This window comes from Tenrec ecaudatus, chromosome 7, assembly GCF_050624435.1.
Source record: "Tenrec ecaudatus isolate mTenEca1 chromosome 7, mTenEca1.hap1, whole genome shotgun sequence".
Classification (NCBI taxonomy): Eukaryota; Metazoa; Chordata; class Mammalia; order Afrosoricida; family Tenrecidae; genus Tenrec; species Tenrec ecaudatus.
The window spans coordinates 20664642-20692458 of NC_134536.1; the positions used below are offsets into that span (position 1 = coordinate 20664642).

Genomic DNA, 27817 nt, shown 5'->3' on the forward strand with positions numbered 1-27817 from the left:
GCATTATCTCCTTTACATAAATGATATATATGGAAAGGAAGGTGGGGTAGAAAGGGGGAGCTGGTTATAAGGATCTACATATAACCTCCTCCTTGGGGGACAGGCAAAGGAAAAGTGGGTGAAGGGAGACACTGGACAGTGTAAGATATGACAAAACAATAATTTATAAATTAGCAAGGGTACATGAGGGAGAAGGGAACCGGGAGAGAGGAGAAGAAATGAGGAGAGCTCAAGTAGAAAACAAATGTTTTGAGAAAGATGATGGCAACATATGTACAAATGTGTTTGATATACAATGGATGTATGTATGGATTGTGACAAGAGCTGTACGAGCCCCCAATAAAATGATTATTATTAAAAATTATATATACGTATTTGTGTGTGTTCTTGCAAAAGAGGAAAAAACTATCAAGCTATACCTTATGCTGAGAAAGTCCTTCCATACACCAAAATGAAATACATTTGGAGTTAATTTCTGATATTTTACAGTTTTCCATTTGATTTTCTGAAGTATATTTTCATAGTGTGGTAGTTACTTAATTTCACATGTCAACTTGATAAATGGAATGTAAGGGTGGAGTCTATCCTGTTAATCAGGTCACACAGCAACACCCACCAGGAGGATTCTGGGAACTTCCTCTTTTTCTCCTGGCAGGAGGACCACACAGTCTCTGCTTCCCATTCCTGTCGACAAGTCACATGGAGCTATGCTGATGGCAGCCAGAGCCCCGGAGTTGGAGGAGCCACATGGAGGCCTATACCAGGGCTAAGATGCTCGCCCCGCCCCCCCCCCCCACCACCACCACTGGATCCTTAAGACTTTCTGCCACTGGCCTGTGATCTTCCTGCATTCGGCATCATTGCATGTGCTCCATGAGTCTAAAGAGGAATGTATGGACTAGTATTGCACATATGGGCTAACATCAAATGTATGAACTTGATCTGTACTGGGCTGAGAAGTTTTCTCAATATATAACTGTTCTCTGATATAAAGCTCTTTCACACATATGAGTGTCACTGGATTTGTTTCTCTAGTCAATGCAGACTAACACAGATAGAAACAAACAAAAACTCCACTGCCATATAATTGACTTTGACTCAAGGCTATGCCATGTATGTTAGAGCACAGTGTTCCCACAGGGTTTTCAATGACTGACCTTTCAGAAGTTGCCAGACCTTTCTTCCGTGGCACCTTCCTGAGTGGATCTGGAGAAGCAGCACTCAATGTTCACCATTTGTATCACTAGCGGCTCATTTAGACTTCTAAGAAGGACGATCTACAGCTACTCTGATTTTTATTTCTTTATAAACTTGTTTTAATATTCTTCAAGGATGATAATATGATCAGTTTCATTATTCTATAGATTTTTAAAAGTGGAGGGAAGTATTTGTTACTAATTTTGCTAAGAAAACCGATGAGTCCCTTTTGATCTATATGCACTAATTTTTCTCCCCCCAACTCATGTGTTTTCTAAATTATGTTACCGATTATTGTGGCTAGTCCAGAAAACATTTTCTAAATAAAATCAAGTATGAAGGACTATGTTTTAGATAAAAAACAACTCGCTGCCACCGAGTCAATTCTGAGTCACAGTAACCCTACATAAATTAATATTGGGAGGATGACCGTATGCCACTAGGTGTCACTTTACTTCTTAATAGGCATCACCTGAGGAGCAAACCTCTGCGCTTGTTTTTCGACTCCAGGGACATCTGAACGAGTCATTGAAAAGATCTGCTTAGCTGAAACACTTGCTTCCCTGTCCCACTGGGTTTCCTTTTTCCTTCACTAAGTCCTACTTCCCTGCTACACCACCCAGCAACACTCAAGTGGTCCAAGGCTACTGATTCCAATTCCAAATTTCAACCACTAATGAAATCTTCATTTACCGTAATTCACCTAGTTAAGGGTTTCTGACTTCTAGTACCTGGAAGGCTGAACGGAAAGGATCCCTGGTGGCGTGCTGGGTTATAATTGGGCTGCTAACTAAAGCTCAACAATTCAAACCCACCAGCTGCTTGATGGCAGGGAGCCTCCCAGGGAGCAGTTCTGTCTTCCCCTCGAGGGTCCGATGGGTCCAAATCACTTTGAAGGCAGCACATGCACAATGATGAACGCGTGCCCTCTTTGTGATGCTCCTGAGAGCAATGCTGCCTTCAATGGTGAGTGGGCTCAGGACTGAGAGGAGAACCCCTCTTCCTTCTTGAGTGCGATTTCAGTGGCTGTTACATTGTGTCCAGTGTCTACCTTTGTCTTCGGTATACTTTTCTTCTTATTTATCCTTGAAGCCATGCCTCCAAAGGGCTAATTGGAGGCAAGCAGTGGTGATGCACCTGAGGAAAGGGAAATGATCACGAATATAAACCTGAACCAATAAAGCTCTCACAGAGGTGAGACCCGGGTGGGCCTCAAGTCTATGACTCCCATGTGGAAGGACGAGCAAGTGAAGACCTTAGAGAACTAGAGGCAGACAGTACCACATGAGGAAGAAGAGGACCTGAAAAATCGAGAACCGAAAAAGAGTGATTAAAGAGTCAGCCGAAGCCTTCTGTCTCACTGAAGCACGGATCCCACAGCTAAAGGAACAAGATCCCAACCCAAAAAGGCTCGCCCACCAGGACCATGCAGTGACTGAGGGTCTTGGCTGCGGCAACGCTGTTTTTGCAGAGAAAAAACGAAAAGCTCTGTACAAATCTCCCTTGATGCCTGCTTCAAGAAATGGACCCCACTTGCGACCCCTTCACCCCCTGCAGCAGCAGCATTCACCCGACTTCCCAGCACCAGGACCAGCCTTTCTCCTGCACCAGGTCCGTCATCTGCAGCAGGACCATCTCCCCAGCTTCTTCCCCAGCATCGTTCGATAGCTGAAGGGATCCCAGCACCACATGGAGAATGCCCTTTCTGGCATGCAAGAGACTGGTGGAACAAGAGTTAGTGTTGACTTTTAATCAAGATCTTTTCTATCTGACCTGTTTGAAGAACTGCTTCTTCAGTGCTTTACTTGTATACCCACACACATACACCCACAGATTATCTCCCTCTCTTCAGCACAGTACTTTAGAGAGTTACTTTTATTACTATATTATTTACTGGGTTATATTTGGAAGGGTTGGCTTTTTGTGTATAGAATGGTAAGTAGATACTTTATACTAGGACAAACACTTGACTAACTGATGTGAAAAATAAGAACTGTCTATGTCAACTATGAGTCAGAATCAACTTGATGGTAGTAAGGGTTTTTTTGCTACCTGATCCGACTTAGATACAAATTTGACTTACAGGCACACTTGGGCCAGACAACTTGTTCCTAACCTAGGGACAGCCTGTATTGTCTATTAACGCAAGCTTCTGAACAGGCACTCTCACCAACTTGCCATTCCCCAAATGCATTTTTTTCTTTCTGTGGGAAACCATTTACTAGATCTCTCTTATGTAGGTAAAATGTTTTAACATATGAGGAAATCCTTCATCTGAAGTCCTTCATATACTGTTTAATTTTTAATTTCCTGATATTTTATCAAAGGAGTTTTAGAGTGTGGCCATTTTGTTCGTTTGTTTAGTTTTGTTTGTAGAAGCATTTATTTTAATTTTTTTAAATGTGCTTTGGATTATGTTTTTCTGCCTTGGTGCCTTCTGAATGATATGACCTTGCCCTGCCATTTCTACACTGGATGTGCGGAATCTTCCTGTACCCCTTCCAGCCCAGCACGCAGTAACAACCTTTATGTCTCCCTATGCTATGCATGCTGTGTTAACACCTGTCACAACAGTTAAAGTGCTCAGTTGAATTCATTCACTTTTGTGTGAGCTTTTTGAGAGCAATGGACTGCCAGGCCAGAATTTAAGCTGGCACATGGCACCTCAACAAATATCTGGGTGAAGAATGATTATAATGAAATGAATGAAGATCACTTTAAAAAATTTGATTTTGAAATTTAAAATGTTTCAAATACACTGTAGAGCATATTATAGTTCAGGTTAACCATCGTTAAGCAGCAGTTAAACTCCCAGTCTAGAGCTGAACTATCCAACATGGCAGCCACCAGTACAGAAGTTCTTGAAATGGGGCTAGTCTAAGTTAAAAGGTGTTGCAATGGGGCTTTCAACAAGAAGTTAGGCTTGGGAATTCACAGGGGCAGCAAACTCTCCCCTGTCCCAACGGGTCGTGATGAGTCAACACTGACATGATAGCAGTGAGCTTGGTTTGGTTTTGGTAGGACTAAAATGCACAATGGATTTTTGAAGACTTAAAAGAACACTTTATATACTGATTATATGTTGAAATGATATTTTCTATACATTGAGTAAAACTTATTAAGTTATTATACAGAATACAGTTATTAGAAATTTTTACAACACCCATGCAGCTCACAGTCTCTTACTCTCTAGGAATGGTATCAAAGATAAAGTGGCCAGAACAACACATTGCTAACAACACTAATCTCGAAGAAGGGGGTGGTGTTTCCTCCTAAACAAGTGTGAGGAGTTGATTGACAGTCTGGTAATAGTCTTTCTCAGTGAGATTTATGACATGGAATTTAAGATCCAAAATTCCTATGTTGTTTTACTGATAACTGGCACCTAAACTAGCTGGTTTCCTAAGACTGGATAAGTCATTTAAATAGTCTCCCTTGGAATTTCTCCTTTTGCTCGTCAGAGGACAAGATTCTGTGCACAGATGCTGGTTGGAATAGTAGGAGACACAGCACAATCCTTGTAAAGAAATAAGGCCCGTGGGGAATTTGCATGTGGGAGTCTCTCGTAATGCTTGCTTGCATTCTCTTTCGCCTGGAACAAGATATTCATTATTTTAAAATGAGAATATTTCTTTAGTATTACATGAATTCTGGCAGGTCTTTTTAAAAGTCTGGCATGTAAATTGGGAAAATTTGCTTTGGATGGTTTCATTTTTGACAGATGTTTTATGTTTCACATGAACCTGCAAAGTAGAGTAATATATGTGTCAAATCAGTATTTGTGTAAGGACATTCTAAAACTGACATCCGTGGTAGCATTAGAAGTGACCGACCTAGGCTGTAATCAAGGTTCCATTTTCCGAATGAAACTTTTTTTTGCCCCAAGTCCTCCTTTCTGCCTTCCTGACAGTGTTGTATGGTATTGTGAGGTGCCACTGAGTCAGTTCTGATGCATATCAACCCTAAATGCATAGCAAAGAACCACTGCCAAGCCGTGTGTGTATCACGCTGACAATCCTTGCTTGAGCCCACAGGTCCACCTAAAATGCAAAGAAACCATCAGCATATCTTCTAACTGAACCTTTTGACATTACACAAAACAAAACAAAACTTGCTGCCATCGGGTTAAGGTTGACTCACAGTGACCCTAGAGGGCATGGTAGAACTATCCCTGTGGGTTTCAAAGACTGTAACAGGAGCATAAAGTCTCTTCTTTTTCCCGAGGAATGGCAACTGGTTTCGAACTGCTGACCTTGCAGTTAGCAGCCCAATGTGTAACCACTAAGCCAAAGGACTCCTCACCTTCTGACATTAGAAGGTAAGACACACAACTCCATCAAAGTCTCAGACATGGCTAAGAAACCATCTTTTGGGGCCTATTGCTTCCCAACAGAGCATGTGCAGAAGACTTGTGCTGAGTCGTTCAGTAATGAACACCAATCGGATGCCAGTTGCCACCCTAAGAAAACTAATAGCCCAGGGCTCCAGTGGCCATTCTGACCTGGGCTGATCAACACTGAAAAATCTCTCTCTTCCTCTGCCTCCACCTCACGCCCAGAGTTCTTAGCGCTTGACCCAGGGTTCTTTTGCCTGACCTGATTCACCAGCTTCTGTAGCCTTGCGATTCAACAATTCAATTTATTATGGGTGAGGCGAATCCTTCAAACTGATAGCTGAAGTTCAGATTTGCGACTCAGCAGCATACATAATCATTTGAAGCATTTCCTTGATAGTTTGGCAGCTCTATGAAATGTTACAGTGAATTGAGAAACGTAAGCTGAGAGGAAGAAAATGGAGGGAAGGGGTGGTGGTGATGGCTCTCAGTGATAATACAGTAGTATAGCATTTTGGGAAAGTTGGACATCTACTACACCGTTAAGTTCCACCTCACTAAAAACAAGATAGACCCCAAAATGTTATTTGAGAAAAAGAAGCAAGTATTTTCTTTCTGTAAACACTTGTTCTGCTTCTTAAAGCCTCACCTTGATCCAGTCCTCTCCCCTTAGAGGCTATTCTCTCAGTTCTTAAAAGCTTCGAGGACCTCACATCTACTGATTTAAGATGAATATTGTCTTCCAAACCACCTGAAATCCAAATACCTTCACTCAAAACTTTGCCAAAACTTTAGTTTCCTCTCAAACAAGAAGCGAAAGGAGAGCTTCCTGCAATAAGTATGAAGTGTCCTTTATAAAGACCTCACCATTCTTCAGTCCTTGCTACACCACTGTGCTCTCAGTGAAGAACTCAACTAATACAGGCTGGATATGTGCTCCAGACTTGTAAGTAAGAACCACGCTGTCATTCCTAGATTCCCTAAAGTTTCCAGTCCTCCATTTATTCCTTTCAAACATCCCTCCAAGTGCATCTCATTTTACCACTGGAATCTTTGTCGTACAGTGTTGTACGGTGTCCCTTTGAAAACCAAGCGCCAATGTATGTTTGCGTTTCCCTAAAACTAACAACTTTACCAAGTAATAATCCTGAACTTCGTGAGCTAGCTTTAGCCATGCTCTTAAAACACCAGAAATTAGCCCACAGAGAAGAAATCAAAACCTGGACCTCAATGATAAACTGTGGACTGGGACAAATAAGAACTTGGTCTTGCCTAAATTCTTATATGCTCCTATGACGTGAACCTTACTCACACAGTAACTCTCATTTGGGATGGGATCTAATGACGGAAATCATGAAAAAATGATGGTGGGGATAATTTCTTAAACTCTTTTACTTGCCAACAATTACTGCATTATTTGTCCCAACTAGGATGCTGGAAACATTTTGTTGTCCTGAACGGATGATATTCTCTGCCAACTGGACACATTCGAATTGCAAATAAACTGTATTCAGCCACTGCCCTCAACAGTCATAAATACGCCTTAGGGTGTACAGGTTTGCACTGGGAGCAGCTTGTCTCTGTGGCCCTGCCACTGCAAGCTGTGTGGCCAAGAAGCATCGTGAAAGTATCACCCCAACCTGGGCAACCCTCTGAACTCTCTGGCAATCTGGAACTCGCTTTAGGTTGAGGTGTTTTCATTTTGATCCATCAGTGACCGCATCCCCTCCATATTCTCAGGCTCTGGCTTGCTAGACAGAGAATCAGAGTCCAGCGTGCAAAGCTTTGTAAACCTGTACGTTTATCTCAAGCTAAGGCCCTCCCTTTAATTCCTATTAATCTGATTAATAAGATTAATTAGACTGGATTTCTGAAATTTACTCCTCCTGAAGTAATTAGCAGATGACCTATGGTCCTCCTTTTCTTATACTGCTTACATTGATGGCAAAACTCTATGAGCTGATGTGCTAAAATATTGTCAATCCTACTGCAGTATTCTAAGGAATTCCTTTCACAGTGAAGAACACTTTTGAGGATCAAAAGACAAATATCCCAGCTCTATGCAGCCCTAGGGGAATGTTTGTAATGAAACAGCCATCAGCTAAAAGGCTTTCTAGAAACTCATTGGAAAAGACCTGGCTAGTTTCTTCTTACCAATCCCTGGTACACAAAAACTAGAGATATTCAGGGGTGGATTTACTTCACCACAAATTTAAAAAGCCAACGTACCTTGTCAGTTGACAAGCCAGCTAGCTTCTTGTTGACTTAAAGGTCATACTCAAATTTTCCAGTGGCCAGAAATAAAGTTCAGGGGTAGATTGCAAATACAACAATAATGGCCTGTCATTTCAGCAAAGATTTTTAGAATTTCTTGCTAAAGTATTATTAGATCATAAATTAGCTCCTGATTTCCTTTTAACTGAGCAAGAAAGAGTTTATGCTATTTTTTTTACCTCTTGTAATAGATCCATACAACAGGAGAACTAGGATGATATTATAAATGTTTTCCAAAGTAATATTTGTATATAATCAGTATCTCCTTTGTCTGGTTCCCCCTTTCTGATATTCTAAGCTGGTTACCCTAAAACACTTGTTCCTGGTTGTGGACCATGCTACAAGCTAGAATAATCATTTTGATTATCATAATAACTTTAAATGTATATTCCGATGAGTTATAAAATGATTAATATTTACATCTTTACTCTAATACCCGCCTCCCAAGCTATGCCTAAAATCCCATATTTAGAAAAGACACATTCAGAAAAGACTGATGTAACAACTTGAGTTAGCATTCTCTTTAGGCCAAGTTATTCTGTCAAACGTGGCCTTGCTCCACCCAAGCTAGAGATCAGAGAAGTCGAAGGTCGACTAGGTAGTGCCTGGATGCCACTGATAGCTGGTTCACTAGTAAGAATGGGATGACGGGGACTGCCCAGGGGCAGCCATCCAAACCCACACATAGATTAAGCCACCGTTGACTACTCTCTGACCACGGAGTCCAGGGATGTAAACACCCTTGTTACTAGACAGAGAGCACTGTGAAGAAGATTATGATAGAGAGTTAAGTTATGGCATCTTATTTGATATCCCCTTTGACTCATTTAGAAACTGTTTCCGTTTGGGGGGAAAATAAAAAGCTTGCGGGACAAAAAATTCATGTGGAGTAACTCTCCGGTGAATCTCCTCTGACCATAGACCAGGGACGCCAAAAGCTTTGCTATCAGGTGGAGGCGGGTGGGGCAAAGGGCATGAGAAAGTATATTATAGCCCACGGAGTTAAAATTTAACCCCTTATCATTTGATCTACCTTTACTAAGCTGTTCTAGTTTCTACTTTTTTACTTCCTTCTCATTGAGATTTTCCTCTTTTGTTACTGCTGTTACATTTTTTCTTTAGTTTTTGTATGATTTCCTGTATATGAAAACTAGGATGGGTAGACCTATAGAAATAATAACTGAATTAATGGTTTCTTGGCGTTATGGTGTGGTAGGCTAGGGGAATGGGAAGCAAATAGCAGTGAGTAAAAGAAAGAAGATATTCTAAAATCAATTGTACTAATGAGTGGACAACTCTTCTTGATATGACTGAATTGTAAGATACGTGGATTATGTACCAATATAACTATTTTTAAAATAGTATATGCAGAAGAAAGTACTCTTCTAACAATGATGAAGGAATGTCTAACAAGATTCGTGATCAGAAGGGGAAAGCTCATGGAGGTACTCTGAAACTGAGGTGCTTGGCATGTTTGAAAACGACTGACCTACTAACCAAATCTATGCCACCCAGTAGATGCTGATCGTCGGGTCCCTGTAAAACCAAGGAAATACTCTGAGTTCTGAGACTAGGAAGCGTTGCTTTCAAGAGCAGACAAGCTCATCTTTCTTTTGCAGTGCTGCTGCTGGGTTTGAACTATGTCAACCTCAGTCACAAACACGAGGCTTAACCCACTTCACGTCACCAAGACTCTGGAATCAAGGCTCCATATTCTCAGTTAAACTCCAGCATGTCCTAAGTCCTTCCTTCTGCCTTTTTAAGAAAAGAGATGTGATTTGGAGTCTAAAGACATGTGTTCGTAAAAATTGGCCCTCATCAAACAAAAGGGGGAAATGTGGTTTATATTTCTCAGATGTTTATGAAGATGATAAATGCTGGAAAATGCTTGTGCAGTGTGCCCAGGAAGAATGTATGTATGTATGTATGTATGTATGTATGTATGTATGTATGTATGTGAGGTAGTTAATTTATTGTGATAACCTGGCCATTAAACACATGTGGGGTTAACTGAAGGGTGCAGCAATAAATGGCTCACTGGGCCTCGCCTTTCTAGTTCTTGGGTTTCTTGCTTTCTAATGGTCAGATCAGGGTGCAGCTGCAGTAGCCAGTTCCCGGATTACTTTCTGCAAGACATCCCTGGGAGCTACATGGACCTACACCAAAGCAGCCCTGGGTGCTGGAGCACCCCTGTGGAGGCTCCTACCAGCGCTGAGATGCTTACAAATTCACTGACTCGGCTTTCCTCCTGCAGTTGGCATCACTGTATCTGTTTTGTGAGATGGAGGAAGACTTTGTGGATTGGTGTTGGACATATGGGTTAATGGGTTTATGTTGGACTTGTGGGCTTTGGCAGCACTGGGATGGGATGTTTTCTTGATGCACACCACCTAACCTTTATATAAAACTCTCTTACATGAGTTTCTGTGGATTTGTTTCTTTAAAGTACCCAGACTAACACAGTATGTATGTATATATATATATGAAAATATAGATAGTTTAGACTATTATCGCTAGATTAACTCTAGGAAGTATATATTCAAAAATAAATTAGTAGATATTATAGAATATGAACTTTCTATTGACTTATAACTGTACATAATCCCCAACTCTCATGATTACAGTGACATAGTCCCTTCCCTACTTTTGTTTATAAAAACTTATGACTCTTCTTGCTGCTGCTGCTGTTGTTGTTAGGTGCCAGCAAGTCAGCTCCGATCCATAGCAACCCCATGCACAACAAAACAAAACACTGCATGGTTCAGTGTCATCCTCACAATTGTTCCTTTGCCTGAGCCCATTGATGCAGCCACTGTGTCAACCCATCCTGTGAAGGGCCTTCCTTCTTCAGTTGCCCTGACACGTTACATGACTCTATTAGAATGCTGGAGAAGTCTGCGATCCCACATTATACTGTACCGCCAAATGTGAGCATTTCTGACATCCAATAAAACACTTAAGCTGACTTTTACTTGGGCGACGTTGAGTTTCATTTTACTTTCGGTGATCCTTAATAACAATCAAAGCTCCCTGTTCTTGGTTTATGACTTAAAAAGTGGTTTGACTACACTAATGAATGGATTCCAGAAATTAAATTTGTAATATCATTTTCTGTAACTTTATAGTCTGTTGCTGGTAGGTACTATTGAGTTGGTTGCAATCATAGCAATCCTCTGCACAACAGAGGAAAACACTGACTGCCCTGTCCTATGCCACATGGAATCCGTAATACCACGGATTAGACATACCAAAATAATCATAAATGGCAGTTAAAAGTGCACTCCGTTAAAGCTCAAATCTGTCATAACCAGGGAATTAACTGTAATAAGTGTTGGAATCAGAAATGAATAAAATAGGGTCAGACTGGAGTCATTTTGAAAAAATCTTAATCTTGTTGTTATGTTAGGTGCCATCCAGCTGGTGTCGGTTCATAGGAACTCCATGGACAACAGAACGTGGCACTGTGTGGTCCTGTGCCGTCCTCACAACTGTTATACTTGAGTTCCTTGTTGCTGCCCTCTATCAATCCCTCTCCTTGCCTATCTTCCTCTCTTTCATGGAGATCCCATTTTACTAAGCCTGATCTCCTTCTCTAGGAAGTGGTCTCTTCTAATAAAACATCGCAAGTCTCACCAGCCTCAGTTCTAAAGAGCATTCTGGGTGTACTTCTTCCAACGCATATCTGTTTGTTCTTATGGCCATCCTGCCTGGTACCTTCACAAAAGTCTTCACCAACACCATCATTCAAATGGATCAATTCTTCTCTGGCTTTTCTTATTCACTGTTCAGCTCTCACACGCATAGGAGGCAACCCTAAATACTATGACTTAGATCAGGCATGCCTCAGTTCTCAGCAAAGGATGCCTTTGTCTTGTGCAGCAGATTTACCAAATATGTTGCATTGTTGACTTGACTGCTGCTTCCAGGAGTGCTGGGATCCTTGATAACTTTAATCTTTTCTCTGTTTACCATAGTGTTGTCTATTGGTCCAGTTGTGTGGGTTTTTGTTTTCTTTACCATTACATTACAATCCATACTGAAGGCAATATGCTTGCACCCTATGTATTCTGCCCATTTCTTTTGGGAATCATTTGATTCTTGTGAAGATGACCATCACAGAATGCCTCTTTCTGTAACAAATCACCACAGTCCAGAAATTCAGGGGAGAATCTGTGGCACGCTGTCCAAGCAAATTGCATAATCACGATGACTGCATCAGGCTAAGTGTGTCAGCCCATGCCAGCCATATCAACGCTGTTCCTTCCTAAGTAAGGAGAGGAGCCCCAGTGGCCTGATGGGATACACGTTTGGCTGCTAACCACAAGGTCAGCAGTTCAAACTCAGTGGCTCCACAACAGTTGAGGCTTTCTACTCCTATACAGATATACAGTTTCTGAATCCCACAGAGCGGTTCTACCCTGTCCTATAGGGTAAGTATGAGTTGGAATCTGCTTGATGGCAATTACTTTGATGTGTGTGTGAGAGTGTGAGTCTACTCACACATATTTTACTTCCACTATCCCCCAGCAATTCATCATACACAACAAAGGCTAAAACACCTTTAGTAAATAAGAAGTTTCCTTTTAATGAAGCATTCCTAAACTGTGTTAACCAGGAAACTCATTTTCATCAAACAGCCCATCAGCATAAGCAAAACTAGTGTTTGTGAAATACATTTTGGTGACCACTAATCTACAAATCTTTAGGCTGTTCTACCCTGCCAAGTAAGTACCATATTCAGATTTTAAGTTCAACACAACCACGGTGTGTGCACAATGTCTTGGAGCGTTCACTTACATGTGGCATATTTCACCACATGCCCAGGAAGTGTCCATTACACAGCAGACCCGCTTAATATTTGTTTGATGAATGGATAAAATATACTGAAAACTATTGTGTGGACAAGGCTAGAGTCAGTTTCATTACTGGCTTTCTATTGATGAGTGAGAGCTGTTGTTGAGCAAGGAGTAATGATTCCCCTAAGGTACCTGAGCCAGAAAGTATGGACCACAGCCTTCTAGCTTCACAATCCGATCTGAGGCAGATTCTTGAGGGTTATGTTGATGGTCCTAACACTCAACATCATACCATTCCACGTTATGATAGAGCAATGGTATGAGGTTAACATAAAATAAGTTCCTGGCTGTAACGGTAATACTGTAAGGTTTTTTTGGGAATAAGGTACTTACACAATTGCCAGAAGGGCAGAAATTAGAAAAATCAACAGACAACATTTAAAAAGCTGACACATTTAAATTAATTTGTTAGAAATATTTTGGCTAGACAGTTAAAATAAAAGACCATAATATAACACAGAAATGAGAAAAATCCATCGAAGCATTGTAATACTGAAAAGTATATGCCACCAATATGGTATTCATGACACATATGGTCCTTGTGACAGCAGCCAAACTAATGTTATATCTCAATGTATAAGAACACACTGACTTTCACGACTGCCCTTGGTTACCAACTCCAGTTCCCTCTGGAGACGGCCTACCACTGTTAGTCAGCAAAAAAGGGAGCAGTAAACATGATAACCCTTGAAAATAGCCCACATTTTACCAGTCAGTACTAGTACTTCTGAGCTCCGACATTTTAAAAGTATTAAACTGTACCCAAATTAAAAAGAATGGTGGCACCTGCGTGTAGAGGCTGGGAGGGGGAGGAGGGGGCTAGGAGGGGGAGGAGAGGAGAGTCTTTCATTTTATGCGTGGTATAATTTGGGGTGAAAAAAGAGAGAGAATTCAATCAAGATTCTTTACTCTGTTTTCAAATATTTTTTAGCAAAAATATACAAACTGAAGAACCTGATACTACTTCTGAAAGTCTGCTCTAAAAGACCGAAGTTTTTAGTATAAAAAAAATTTAAAATTAAATGGAAAACTGCCAATTGGCAACCATCATAGTAATAATTAATTCAGCCAAGAAATGTCGACAAATGCCAAAACTGAGGAGTTAAAGTATGACAAGCATAGTATGTGTACAGAATCTCAAACATAAGGACTTCAAGTCATAATACTTATTGACCACAGATTAAAGTAAGTGCATAATACTTGAATGAAAATACTATGTCACAGAGTAAAAGAATAATTTTTAAATGGATAAACCTTAGTCAAGTTATCAGAGCAGGAGACATTACCAATACAGGACAAATGAAAACGCAGTTCTATTTACGATGATGCAATAAGAACACATCGATGCTTCAAGGAAATTCTTGTCAAATAAATGTACAACTTATAGAAATATCAAATACATATTTTACAAAGTGATTGACCTGTTCTGAGCAAAAAAAATATATTATAAAGGTTAAAAAAATGTTCAAGAGCAACTCCAGCTTGAAGGATTCTGCGGGTTTTTGACAAATCCAATTCACATTATATCCTGGTTTAACTAGAGGAAAATTGTATGTTTCATCATTGCTACCCTGTACACTGACTGGCTCATCTCCTCCTGCAGCCACAAGGGGGTGTCCAATTTCCCACAGATGGGCTCTGGGTCCCCACTCCACACTCCCCCTCATTCACAATGCTATGATTCTTTTGTCTTTGATGCCTGAAACCTGATCCCCTTGACGCCTTGTGATCTCACAGGCTGGGATGCTTCTTCCCTGTGGGCTTTGTTGTTTCTCAGTTAGATGGCCCCTTGTTTATCTTCCAGCAGATAGGACCCCAGATTCTCTATATTTTGACAGCCAGGCAACAACCGCTTTCTTTACCGCATTTGCTTATGCACCTGCTTTGTCTTCAGTGATCGTGTCAGGGTAGGATGGTGTACTTCTTCCATGTGGGCTTTGTTGTTTCTTAGCTAGATGGCCGCTTGTTTATCTTCAAGCCTTTAAGACCCCAGATGCTATATCATTTGATAGCTGGGCACCATCGGCTTTCTTCACCGCATTTGCTTATGCACCCGCTTTGTACTCAGCGATGGAGTCGGGACAAGCTGGTGTGCTTCTTCCATGCGGGTTTTGTTGTATCTCAGCTAGATGGCCACTTGTTTATCTTCAGGTATTTAAGAATTTGGGTGCTATATCTTTTGGTAGCCAGGCATCATCAGCTTTCTTCATCACATTTGCTTGTGCACCCATTGTTTTCAGCGATCGTGCCAGGAAGGTGAGCATCTCAGACTGCCAAATTGTTAGAACAAAGTGTTCTTGTGTTGAGGGAGTACTTGAGCAGGGGCCCATTATCCATCTGTGTCCTTAATACAAATCCTACAAATATATGTACATGGATCTATTTCCCCCTCGTCATATATATATTTAAATCTGTATATGCCTGTATTTAGATCTCTATAACTACCCTTTGCCTTCTAGTTCTTTCCTTGATTCTTTGTGGGCTGGCACCATTACCAATCAAGTAGACAGTGCCACCCTCCCTTCCAGAAGAATTCGCTTCAGAGGACAGCACTGAAGCTACAGCTCAAGGAGAGGGACTTGTCTGAGCAGAGCACACAGGAGCCAAGGAAGGGGGAAAGGAAAATAAAATAAAAAGAGTGAAGCACATCCTGACTCACCAAGCCCTGAGGACAATGTTCCTGCTCAGAACAGCAATGAACAGAGAAGACCACAGGGCTGGCCTCACCGCAGGACACAGCGTTGCTCACTGACCCATAGCACCATTGGGGACAATGCTAGAGACACATGGAGGGAATTGTGCCCGCCCTCAGCTCACTACACCAAAGCCAGCCTCTTGGGGCATGCAGCAGAGCAGCACGGGGAGCAGAGCAATGAAGTCCCCAGGGATCGATGTGGGGCGAGGGCATGGCACCCCATCAGACTTGACCGGAAAGCACTTGTGAAGGACAACAAATAGACCCTGAACTATTTATAATGGGGTTTTGTGTGTGTGTGTGTGTGTGTGTGTATGTGTTGTTGTAACTATTGTTTTATTTTCTATTGTTGCTTCGTTGTACTCAGTCATGTGATAGTACATATTATTGTTTCCGCATGTCTACTTGGAAGGGATAGGTGGGATAAACAAGCCAGAAGAGAGAACAACGGGATGACAGTTCCGGGGGGACATGGGAGAAGGGTAGGCGGGGGAAAGGAAGTGGATTTTAACAAAGGGACAAAGGAAGTGATCCAAAATCAGTGGCCAGGAGGGTTTACGAGGTCTGGCAGGACTGGATCAAGGCCAATGTAACTGAGAGGAATTCCTAAAACCCAATTGAAGGCTGAACATGATGTTGCCATCTCTTTGGTGTTTCGAATTCCTAAGTTCCAGTGAGGTTAGGAGATCCATAGATGGAATTTTAGGAAATTTTAGGAGTATCATCAAGTTGAGAGGTGTGTCCAAAGATATCCTTTATGACAGATTCCAATTTTCTTCCTTCTTTCATTAGATCCTAGACCTCAACTATTATCATAAGGCTTGGTAATTGACACCCACCTAGAGGTGCTTATGGAAACAAGCCTATCAGTCAGCTTCCAAAACATCACAGCTCTGAAAATCTTATGAATGGGACCACCATGAGTGGGAACCAAAGGCATTCTGGTGGCACTGTCGGATAAGCACTGGATTGCTAACCCCAAGATCTGTGGTTCTCCCCGTCAGCCACTTGGCGGGAGAAAAATGATGCTATCTACTCCTCGCAAAGACTCTCTAAGTGGGAATCAACTTAGTGTCAGTAAGTTTGAGTGGGATAAAAAATAAGCCAAAATATAAGGAAGGATGTTGTAATATATTTTCAACAAAAACCCTAAAGATCTTTGTAAGTTTTGTAAATACTACTTATACAGAACTACGTTAGCACAGCTCTCTTTAGAAAAGCCTGTTTGTGAAGCTGGCCCTTGATTAGCATATGGGAACTCAGCTGACAAGGGGCTCCCCATCACGCTCACGTGTAAGAGGGATTCACCATGCCTTAACAATAAAGTACGTGCCAAATGGGCACCTGTTTTTCGTTTGGAAAGCGGGAGGTATCGCAATGGCTGACCTCAGGGCAAACACTGGTCTCCTAGGCTTAGGCAAGATTCCCGGCAGACAGCTTTTCAAATGTATTGCACAACCAACAGCTGGCACGTGCATCTGTGTCACTACACTGGGATAGGGCTCTGGGAAGCCTCTTCCTGGTTTCTTAAAGACTTTGACTCATGTGCCGTTTTTCCTTTGCTGATCTCGCTTTGTGTATTTCTGTGATAAGATAGCATCGTCATGAGTACAAATTATGCCGAGTCCTGAGGATCCTCGGAGTGAATCACTGACCTTGGGGAGCATCTTGGGAACGGGACCCTCAGCACACTATTTCAGAGTAAAACTTTATCTCCTATAGTGACCCAAATGTTTCAAACTCTACAGGGTACACACACACACACCCACACACACCAGCAAGTAACATTATTTATGGCCGAAAGAGCTCAGAGTAAGTGCCGAAGCACAAAAACACGCACAGCATTTTACTTCTTGATATCGAGGGAAATGGTTTTCCAAGAGTTCAAATCGACAATTGTAACTACAAACAGGGTTGTGTTTTCAGCACATGGTTTGTTAGATAGTATTCATTATATGCATGCATATTTTTAATTCACTGCCGATTGAGAAAAACCCTCACCACATTGTCAGAAAAACAAACAAAGCAAGAGACAAATCCAAACACAAGTTCAACCAAAGCCATTCTGTTGCCGAACGCCACCTAGGTGGTGCTGAAAGTGCTGCACTCCTACCGTGTGGGGTGATCGTCTGCACAGGTTTGGTCGGGGACCTCACGCTCCATATCGTCAAGGTGCCATCCGAATGACTACAAATGAACTGCTTTCCTTCATGATGCCAAGCAACGGAGTGGATTGCCTACAGAGGAGAGGAGACAAATTCCACTTCGAAACGATTCACATCTTGCCTTTTAATTGTTTTTTTAAGCTTTTACAGCTGCCCAGGCGAAGTCAGGAAGTTAAATGCATTTCCATAATAGCTAGAGCGTCTTTCAAAACAAAAGAAATTTCATTTGAAATTGGCAGTGCTGTAATTCTTTTTAAGCTTTGCTATTCCTCCAAAGTGTTGATATTGATACATGTATTACTGACAGGTACAGAAAAGCAAAATGTATTCCTGTGGTTTCTTTGAACAAGCCATATCTGACTATAAACGACCAAGTAGTTACAACCAACAGTTCTTTGGCAAACACAACAACAGTAAACAGTTGCGCTGCCAGATCAGAACAATATTTCTAAAATTACAATTCTAAGAAGGAAAAAGTATAGATATGGAGAGAAGATCTATGGAGAATATGGCAAGCTGAGCCTCAAGACATGCTATTCCCACCTTCATGATTACTACTGAGAAAATTTATACAACTTTTGGCCAGAAATTTATTATAGAACTCTGAACCGCTTTTTTTAAAAAAAATGACACCTGGACTTTTTCTTTAGTCTTTTTTGCTTGAGGAACTGAAATAGGCATTTATGTTAACCAATTAGGAACAGAAAATCTCCCAAACCCAATCTGGCATGCTCAGAATCATAAGTAAGGTGGGTTGGGGCAAACGTGTAGTTGACAGGAGAAGATAAAGAGGTATACAGTGGATGCATAATTTGAGATTAAGAATATGTACATTTGAGTTGACTTGTGTATTTTTCAGAGGAACAAACACATAGATTCTTAAAATGTTACTTGATACTGAAAAATATTACACTGTATTTACACCTGAACAAGAAGTGGCAATGTGAGAGACAGGCAGTAAGAATGAACAGAGGACAGAAGCGTCACAGTGAACAAGCAATATAAAATGGAGGAGGGAGGGGGAAAATGAGGAGCTGATACCAAGGGCTCAAGTAGGAAGCAAATGTTTTGAGAATGATGATGGCAACAAATGTACAAATGTGCTTGACACAATGGATGCATATGTATGGATTGTGATAACAGTTGTAAAAGCCCCCAATAAAATGATTTTAAAAAGAAAAAAAAGTTTTGGAGGAACAAAAGAGATTAAAGATAAAGAGAAAATTATAAGTAAGGGGCAGAAAAGATATAACTCTAAAGAAGCAATAACATACTATTTGAAAAGTTTTATTTATTCGCAATATTGGACAATATATTTAATTATACGGAGGGAAGGGAAAAATAAGATGATGCCAGGTGCTTAGGTGGAGAGCAAATGTTTTGAGGATGATGAGGGCAATGAATGTACAAATGTGCTTTACACAAATGATGTAGTATAGATTGTGATAAGAGTTGTATGAGTCCCTAATAAAATAATAAAAAAAGATGTTTAACTATACTAAAGGCTATGAGCTAGTTAATAAATTAAAATAATTTTAAAATAGCATCAATATTTTCAACTTTGATAAAATCTTTAAAAAAGAAGCCTACTATTATACAAACAAATACTTTAATTATTAGATTTTGGGGAAAAGAATGCATACAATGCTTTGTGTTTCTCAAGTAAGAGGGTTATCTCAAAAGAGTTTTTTTGAAAGATAGAGCAGGCTAGGGTATATCAAATTTAAACCCACTAACTCAAAAAGGTGGATTTTATAAACAAAATGGTATTGTTAAAATTATTTCACAGTAAATGTCATATATAAATATTGAGTCCATCTGCTGCTATATTATGCATCATTAACAATTTTTAGCAAAGTTATACCAAAAATAATTTTTCTCCTAGAAAATAAGACAAAAATTTATCTTAACATTCAACAGCAACATTTGTAGCATAATTTGCATTTACATATGTATGTATATATGTGCTTGTGTATATATATCTTCACACACACTGCACACACCTTTGCTAAAACACTTAGAAAGTGGACATTTTTATATAGTGATTTTTATTCCAAATTATTATACTTACAAATATATAGAAAGGTAATATTAAAAGTGCTCTGTAGATTTCTATTCTCATATAATCAAATAATAAATCAAATTTTCTAACATTTAATAAATTATTACATATATAAAATTAAAAAATATATATATATAAATAACGTATTAGCTTGTGCAGGTTTTGTGCCCTTACTCCAACTTAGTAACATTTCAATATTAGTTCCAATACAGAAAGGAGACAGTATTTTACTGTATTAACAAGATAATTAACAAGATAATTATTAAATATTTTTGTGAGATTTGGAAAAATAGTATATATTGGATATTAAATTATTTCTAGTTTCTCCTCTGGTTGAGCACTTCTTTATGCTCTTTTACTAAAGATTATGTGAGCTTCGTGGATCTCAACGTTTCTAGTTTTCAGAAAATCTGGAAATTGTCTGGTAAACATTTCTTCAAATAAATCATCTCTCCACATCCCCCACTCTGGGACTCCAATTGCATGGGCATTAGTTGACTGAAGTTGTACTCAGCCCATTGGGTTGCTTTTCCTTGCCTTGTACTTCCTCGTTTCATATTTTTACTTGGAATGTCTTTAAATCCACTGACCTTTTTTTCTACAATAGCTAACTTTATCATCTCATTCAGAATATTTTCTCTCTCAGACGCTCTACTGGTACTCTCTTGGAGTTCCACAGGAGTGTATTTCTAAGTCTTCCATGACTTTCCTCAACATGCTTAAGGTGTTTTGTTCACCTTGGCCAAATGAAACCTCCTTAGTACTTAACAGCCTTATTTCTACTATCTGTATCAGTTTTAGGTCTGTTTCTACTCCTTCAGTGAGTCTATTCCACTCATCGCATCCCCTGTGCATGAGCACAAGCGTGCCGCTCCAAAAAGGTTGTTCACAGACGGCTCTTGTGGAAGTGCTTCTCCAGGCCTCCATTCGGAGAAACCGCTCAGTGGACTCGACTCTCCAAACTTTCGGTGAGCAGCACAGCACATTAACCATTTGTACCACTTAAGGAGTCCTCTCATTATGAATCATAGTTTCTGGCTTCTTTGCATGCTTTGTTATTTTTTATTTCACAAAAAGGGCAAGGAGATTTTAAAATCATTGACAGGACACTATGAGAATATTATATCCATTATAAATGAAAAAATTTTAAATTACTTCAAGTATAACGCTTCTCTGAACTAAAACCACCAATTATATTCCTTGAGAAGCTGCTTTGAACTAGAGAAAAATGACAACAGTTTTGGGTGACAAAAATAACATTATTACCTCATCATATGTATATCTGTAGTCAGCTTTCTTTGACTTGAGGTCCCATAACACTACTGTTCCAGATTCAAAGCCAATCAAAAGCTGAAACAAAAGAAAGAGCCACATTACCTAGGAATGCCATGGATTATATGAAATATTGATGTGTTGACAATAAAGGTAACTACTGTCCTTCAAGTGCTTCAAATATAAAAGTATAATTAAATTGATCAGTAATTACTAATAACACTGACGACAAATTAATTAATGCCAATTTCTATGTTTTTGGCATTTAACTCAGCATACTACTTGAAATGATTTCTGAATAGGAAAACAGCTCCACTTTTGAGTCACAGCTAACTGTTCAATCTCATTAATTTATATATGAGAATAACGCAGTGAGCTCAGAAAGCTTCCTAGTGCAATCCAGTAACAAGCCATATTAGCACGGGAGCAGTTTCCATCATTTATCCCTCCATGGCTTCCACACAGAGACTTAGGTTGTGCTCAAGTATTTTCCAGAAGAAAAAAATATATGTGTAAGGCTATATTACTATCACATGCTTCGTAGAAAGTTTCTTTCAAAACATCCAATTCTAACCATGTGACTTAATTTCAGTCTGGTTAGGTTTTTGTGTTTCCAGTTGCCAGGCAAGAAAAAGGCATTAAAGAGTATGCAGGCAAGATTTCTCCCAATGACTGAGGCAAAGTGAACCTTCAGAAAATCCAGATGTTTCATTTAACCTATTTCTTAGAAATTTCCCAGTAGTTATTTACATTAATAGTGCACAAAATTATACAGGAAGAGAATATCATTATTGAACAGACTTTCCCAAAAGGCTGGCTTGAATGAGATAATAGAAATGAATCTAACAGCAACAGAAACCCAGGTGCTCTTGACTCTGATTCAAGACAATCTGGTGTGTTTCAGTGAAGAACTGCAATCGATAGGATTTCCAATGGCTGTGACCTTTCAGAAGTAGAGCACCAGTTCTGTCTTCGAAGATGTCTCTGGGTGGATCGAACCCATAGAGTCTCCTAATAACTTAATTGCACTACCCAGGCGACCCCACCTAGTAGTTGCTAGGTGTTGAGTGTGTGTCAGTGTATTACGAGTTGGGCAGTTAACCCTAAGGTCACACATGGAAAGGGAGGAGAAAGACGAGACTCCCTACTCCTGGAACACGTGACAGCCTGGGAGACCCACAAGGTCAGTTCTACCCTGTCCTATAAGGTCGTTATGAATTGGAATCAAATCAATGGCAGTGAATTTGGTTTTTTGGAATGTATGTAACTATTTTCAAAATACTAAAAATTGAATGTACTTAGTAGAGAGGGTTCTAAATTGCATCTGTATTGAAAAAAATCACATCCTCCATTAAAGGAAATGAGATACAAGAGAGCTTCAAAAAGTCTGTGGAAAATTCCCATCATCTTTTAGTGCCATGTTTTCATTAACATTTTCAAGTTCCTTCATACAAAGACAACTCCAATATATGGTAAGATGTGATATGCACACAATGTTATATAACTAAAATATTAAAAAGAATTAAAAATAATAGTTTGGTTTAAGATTACCAAAAAGCAGAAACTTAAAATAGTCTATTTAAGTTAAATAAGAGTAATTTTTCATCTTAGTAATTTAATTCTACTTATGTTTTAGGTTTTTTAGTTTTATAAACTTATAAATGATTCTAAATTAGGACAGAGAGTGATATAGGGGAGCTGATATCAAAGAATTTATAAGAAGAAAATGTTTTGAAAATGATGGTGACAGCAATTGTACAATTACACTGAATAACGGATTATTAGAATATCTATAAGAACTCCCAATAAAATGAGTTTTTAAAAAATGATTCCAATTCGTCTACCTGTACTTTATAGTGTCTAAGCCTTACATACTAAGTATCTAAACCAGTGGTTATCAAGAACGACCCTTTCACAGGGGTCGCCTGATTCAGAAGTGCAGCAAAATTACAGCTATGAAGTAGCAACGAAAATAATTGGATGTTGAGGGGGTCAACACAACATGAGGAACTGTATTAAAAAGGGTTGCAGCATTAGGAAGGTTGAGAACCACTGATCTAAACAATATAATATTTGATAGCAATTCAATTGTGCAGTAAGTGTGGTCTTAAAAGAGTTTACGGATGTAAAAATGAAAAGGTCTACCTTTCCCTCATCCATTGGATTATCACTTATATGAACAACAGGCCCTGGGTGAGATTTAGATGACCTAAAAGGGAAAAGTTAATAAGATGAGAAAAGTTAGTATTATGTCTACCTTTGCAAACTTTAGAGTAATTGAAACTGTCAATTGCCAGTATATATCCTTTACAATAAGAATAAATGAATGAAAATGAGTATCTATTATGACAGATGATCAATAATGGAAACGTAATTCTTAATATGTATCAAAGTAGCCAGGGGGAGGGGGAATGGTAACGCTTAAGTTGATGTATGCCAGCAAATTTTACAATTAAAATACTTTCTATACAGGAAAAAGTCTTCAATGTAGCCAAAGTTTCAGTACAAAAATCTATCCCATTGTATAATTTTCAGAGTTAATACTCTAAAATGAAGGAGCAGCTAAAATGTTTACATTTACTTGCAGGGTAATAATTACAGTGTAAATTCTAGCTTCTGATGAGGCATGTCAGCCTCACAGTGGAAAGAACACACATCCCACTCTAGTCATACAGTCCACTTACAAAAGCAATGCCACTTACACGTGTGATCAAAAGCAGCCCTGCAGATAAGAATATCGTTGAAAGAATGCTAACACAGTAGGGATAAGCACAGTCCTATTCTAAACTCCTACGGGGAGAGACCATTGCACTTCACAGGGATCACTCATCTGTACAGTTATACAAACACCGATGTTGGTTCTACCCGCTACACATTAGAATCCCTTCAAAGAACAAATGCGAAATTCACGCAAGAAGGGACTGGTCGTATGGTACTGACCTCCCTCCATTCTCTGGAAAATGAGGCTTTCAACACTATTACAGCGGCACCCACACATTACTTTAAAGACAGGTCATACAACTATCTTTATGTACCGAGTTACAAATGCCCCAAGGATAAAATACTGAAGAGAGATTCGTAAGCTTAGATTTTTGTACCTGAATAATGGAAAAACAAATTTGCAGAATAAGATACAAAAATGACAAGATCCTGTATCAAAACTAAATAAAATGAACTTTCAAGCAAATTCTGCACTACGTCAACTATAGCAAACCTTAACGTGATATTTGTTAACTATTACACCGTATCAAGTAATGGTTAAGGTCAGAATCCTTCAAATATCCCTGGCAACCCTTCTGTGGTGAGTAGCAGTAAATCAGTGCGGCAGGCCGTGGCCAGCACGGAAAGAACCATTGCAGGGTAAATGCACAGAAAAGAGCAAGTTCTTTGTACCTAGTCAGATAAAGATTGCCGCATTAACTTGTGCTGTAGTTCGTACAAATACTAACAAATGCACATATAATGGGTGTGCAGGTATAATATACACAGCATTTACACTTACAAAAGAGAGTAATAAATCTGTGTTTAATAACACAATCCTCTAGAAACATATTTCTTATTTTATTATATTTGTTATTTCAATGGATTACTGACTGGTTGTTAAAAATGGTATTTTCATATAGCATATTGATACTTTCAGAAATGGAACACTTGTTCAAACTCACAGTTCAATGGCTTTATTCCACATAATGACGTAGCCTGAGAGCGTGAAAGACTCCACGTTGACAATATGTATATTACCTCGTTCAGTGCCCACATAGAGCCACTTACTCTGGAAAGGCAGATGGCAAAATGTTACCCTGAAAAAGAAAAGATATTCCAAAGGAAATCAGAAAAATGCTGTGAATTATTTTATAGAGGGCCAATCATGATGCTTGTAATTTAGAAAAATCAGAAAACTGCATGTTGTTTTCGGATTTACCTATTTGTTGTGAATAATATCTAGTAATAGCCAATCAACTTAAGAGCAAGAAATAAGGCAATACAGTTTATAAATAGCATGGCATTATGGGGGGGTGATGACATTTGAAGTTAGAATGTGCAGTAAAAGCAAACCTGGCTATGTCATTCACTAACTGTATAACCTGGGCACATCACAAGCTCAACCTTCATGTCACAAGACTCATATCACTTTGAAAACCAAGGTATTTTTAGGCACCACAAAGCACCCGAATCCATTTCTGTACCTTTCCTTACTGCGCTGCCCCATTGCTATCCTTCTTCTGTGCATGATCCACGTCAAATACCACCTCCTCTGTCCTGCCTCATATGATATTAAAGGTCTATCTTCCTCACTAACTTGCAAACTCCTAAAGGGTAGAGAGTTTTTGTACTCGGATGTACATTATGAATTTGAAGTATATTTACCCGCTTCCCTCCTATGCTCTGGTACATGGAAGTAATCCTTAAAGTAATTTATATCCATGTACTAAACTTTCACCACGGTTCCCAAAACGCAGACATTTTCTACTCTAGCTTATTTGATTTCAAGGCAAAGAACAGGAAGTGCCTCACCTTTTCCGTTGTGCACAGTTTTAGTCAGAAGTAGCATGTTGTACCAAGTAAGGGAATGACTTTCATTAAATGTGTGCTGCGACATAGACTCGTGGATACAAAACCCAGGCCAGTTCCGAGCCACCCTCTAGGAAGCAGTAACCAGTTGAAAGCCCCTGTGTTTTTCCCTTCGACCAGCTGGTGGTTTTGAACTGTTGACATGGATCACAGGCCAACATGTAACCCCTGGGTCACCAGGGCTCCTTTTAGTATATAGTATGTACTAAATACTTATGTTAGTTTGTGAATGAGTCAATGCACATTGCTATAGGGTTCCAGTTCTTAACTGCATGGGTTCCTTCCATACAAAATATGCTCAACCTATGTCTCTGTGATCAGTGAATGGGTGCTTTCAAAAGAAAGGTCAATTAAAAACTGGTTTCCTTGAGGATGTGCTGAGCCAGTAAAATTCGAAGCAGAAAAGTCAGTTAGAAGATTATGTCCACTGTGTTTCAGAATTCCTAAAAGGCAGCCGTGATAGATATTCTCAAAGGGCACAGGAAAATCATGCAGGCTTATCAGGAAGAAATGTTAAGAAAATAGAAAATTGCACTGGTGAGAAAGAGCCAGGGAAGTTGTGCTGAGAACTTTCCCTCCCATTTCATCTGCTCATTCTTCTCTGGTAAAGGACGATCCTGTGAGAACTTCATTGGGAAACCCTAGCCCAGTTACCCACATGCCTGATCTTGAGTCTTCAGTCTTCTTTTTTGTTTCCAAAAGCCAAGAATCTATAAGAGGAATACACTCCGAGCGCTGTGCGGATGCCTAGCTGCCGGTTTGGGGAGGTATGCTCTGAACAGTACAGAGTGCCTTGGGCTCAGGGTCAGAGAGAGGGAAGGGATGCTTCAGAAGTGCATAGACTCAGAGGAAAAGCCTATCAGGGGACCTCACCTTTTGTTATTTTTGATTAATGACTTGTGTGTTTATTATTTTAAAGCAGTACCTTTTGACTCATCCTTTTCTATGAAGGAATGTTAAAGAGTTTTTGGAGAAACTGAATGCAACCTGATGTAGTTAGTTTATTGTGCCAACCTGGCCGATAAACACATGTGGGGTAAATTGAAAGGCAGAGAGATAAATGGCTCAGCAAGCCTCACCTTTCTTGCCTGTTGCTTTTTGATCATCTGACCAGTGTGCGGCTGCCTGGCTTGCTCCATGCCTAAATTTGCAATCTACACTACCTGTGGGACACCTACCCATGGATTGTGTCGTAATTTGAAGTTCCTTCAAGACCTGCTTCATCACACCATTGGAATTTACATCTCTTGAGCTGGGGACTGTCAGGCCCTGTCATCTGGCTGACTGTTGGTGACCTGCCTTGCTGTTTGCTGCCTGTGCCTGGATAGCCTGAATTGCTCTACAGAGGACTACCCGGTGGCCCTCAAGACTTGAAGGACTACCAGTGTCTCACAAGTGTCTCATGGGAGTGACTTGCACTGAGCCACTTGTACAGCTTTATAAAGTAATTAACTGTTTATTTCTTATGCTATATATCAATCTATCTCTGTGTGTGTGTGTGTATATAAATAATTATTAGCATTCTGGTTTTGTTTCTCTAGAGAACCCTGTCGAACACACAACGATAATGCCATTTTACCATGAACTTCTGAAACCCCTTACTGGAGGCACCATCGGTTATGTACTGAGCTGTTTAGCAATTTGACCTCACCAGATGCTAGGTGACAGAAAGATGAAGCTTTCTGTTTCTATAAAGATTTACAGCTTCATAAACCCAATGGGGGCAGTTCTGTTTTCAGAAATCTCTGCCCTATTCATTATGAATATTCACTATGAATTGAAATCAACTCAATGGCAGTGATTTGGTTTGAGGAAACATAATGTCATGCGTGTATACAGTACATATATAATTTAACTCTTTACTGTTGCTGCCATTGAGTCAATCACAAACATTTAATATATTTTATTTCATATTTATTTCCTGAATGTCTATTACACAAGATTATCATATAATGTACATTAGTGACCCAAAAGAGAGAAAAATGCATCAACCAAAGAGGTATACATAACTGTGCTTTAACAGCTTTTCTGTCTACCAACAGGTGAGATGATTAAACTGTACTATGAACTGTGTTACATACAGGAAAACACTGGCAATAAAAAGGGACCTTACTGATAGATGCAAAAGTACTGATGAATCTCAAAATAATGACACTGACAAAAGCCAGACAAAAATGAGGACATACTATATAATTCCACTTATACATAATCCTAGGAAATTCACACTAATCTACAGTGAGAGAAAACAGGTCAATGGTTGCTGGAGACAAGCGGTCTGAGAGAGAATGCAAGTGGGGAGGAATTATCACGTGGGAACTTTCAAGGTATTCATCTCAGGATCAAATAAGACAAAATATGTAGTACATCAGCTTGTTAGGTCTCTTACAGTCG

At 39.7% G+C, this 27817-nt stretch overlaps 1 protein-coding gene across 3 annotated transcripts in view; it reads right to left on the minus strand.

The window, feature by feature from the left end:
* The window catches only part of STXBP5 (syntaxin binding protein 5), a 181957-nt gene that overhangs the window by 87093 nt on the left and 67047 nt on the right, over positions 1-27817 (minus strand). For all 3 annotated transcript variants that reach the window (XM_075554419.1, XM_075554420.1, XM_075554421.1), the window contains exons 5-8: positions 24520-24654; positions 23000-23063; positions 20849-20932; positions 17469-17592 (exon numbers count right to left, since the gene is read on the minus strand). In XM_075554419.1, coding sequence (XP_075410534.1) covers positions 17469-17592; positions 20849-20932; positions 23000-23063; positions 24520-24654 — 407 coding nt within the window. The remainder of the gene's footprint in view (positions 1-17468; positions 17593-20848; positions 20933-22999; positions 23064-24519; positions 24655-27817) is intronic.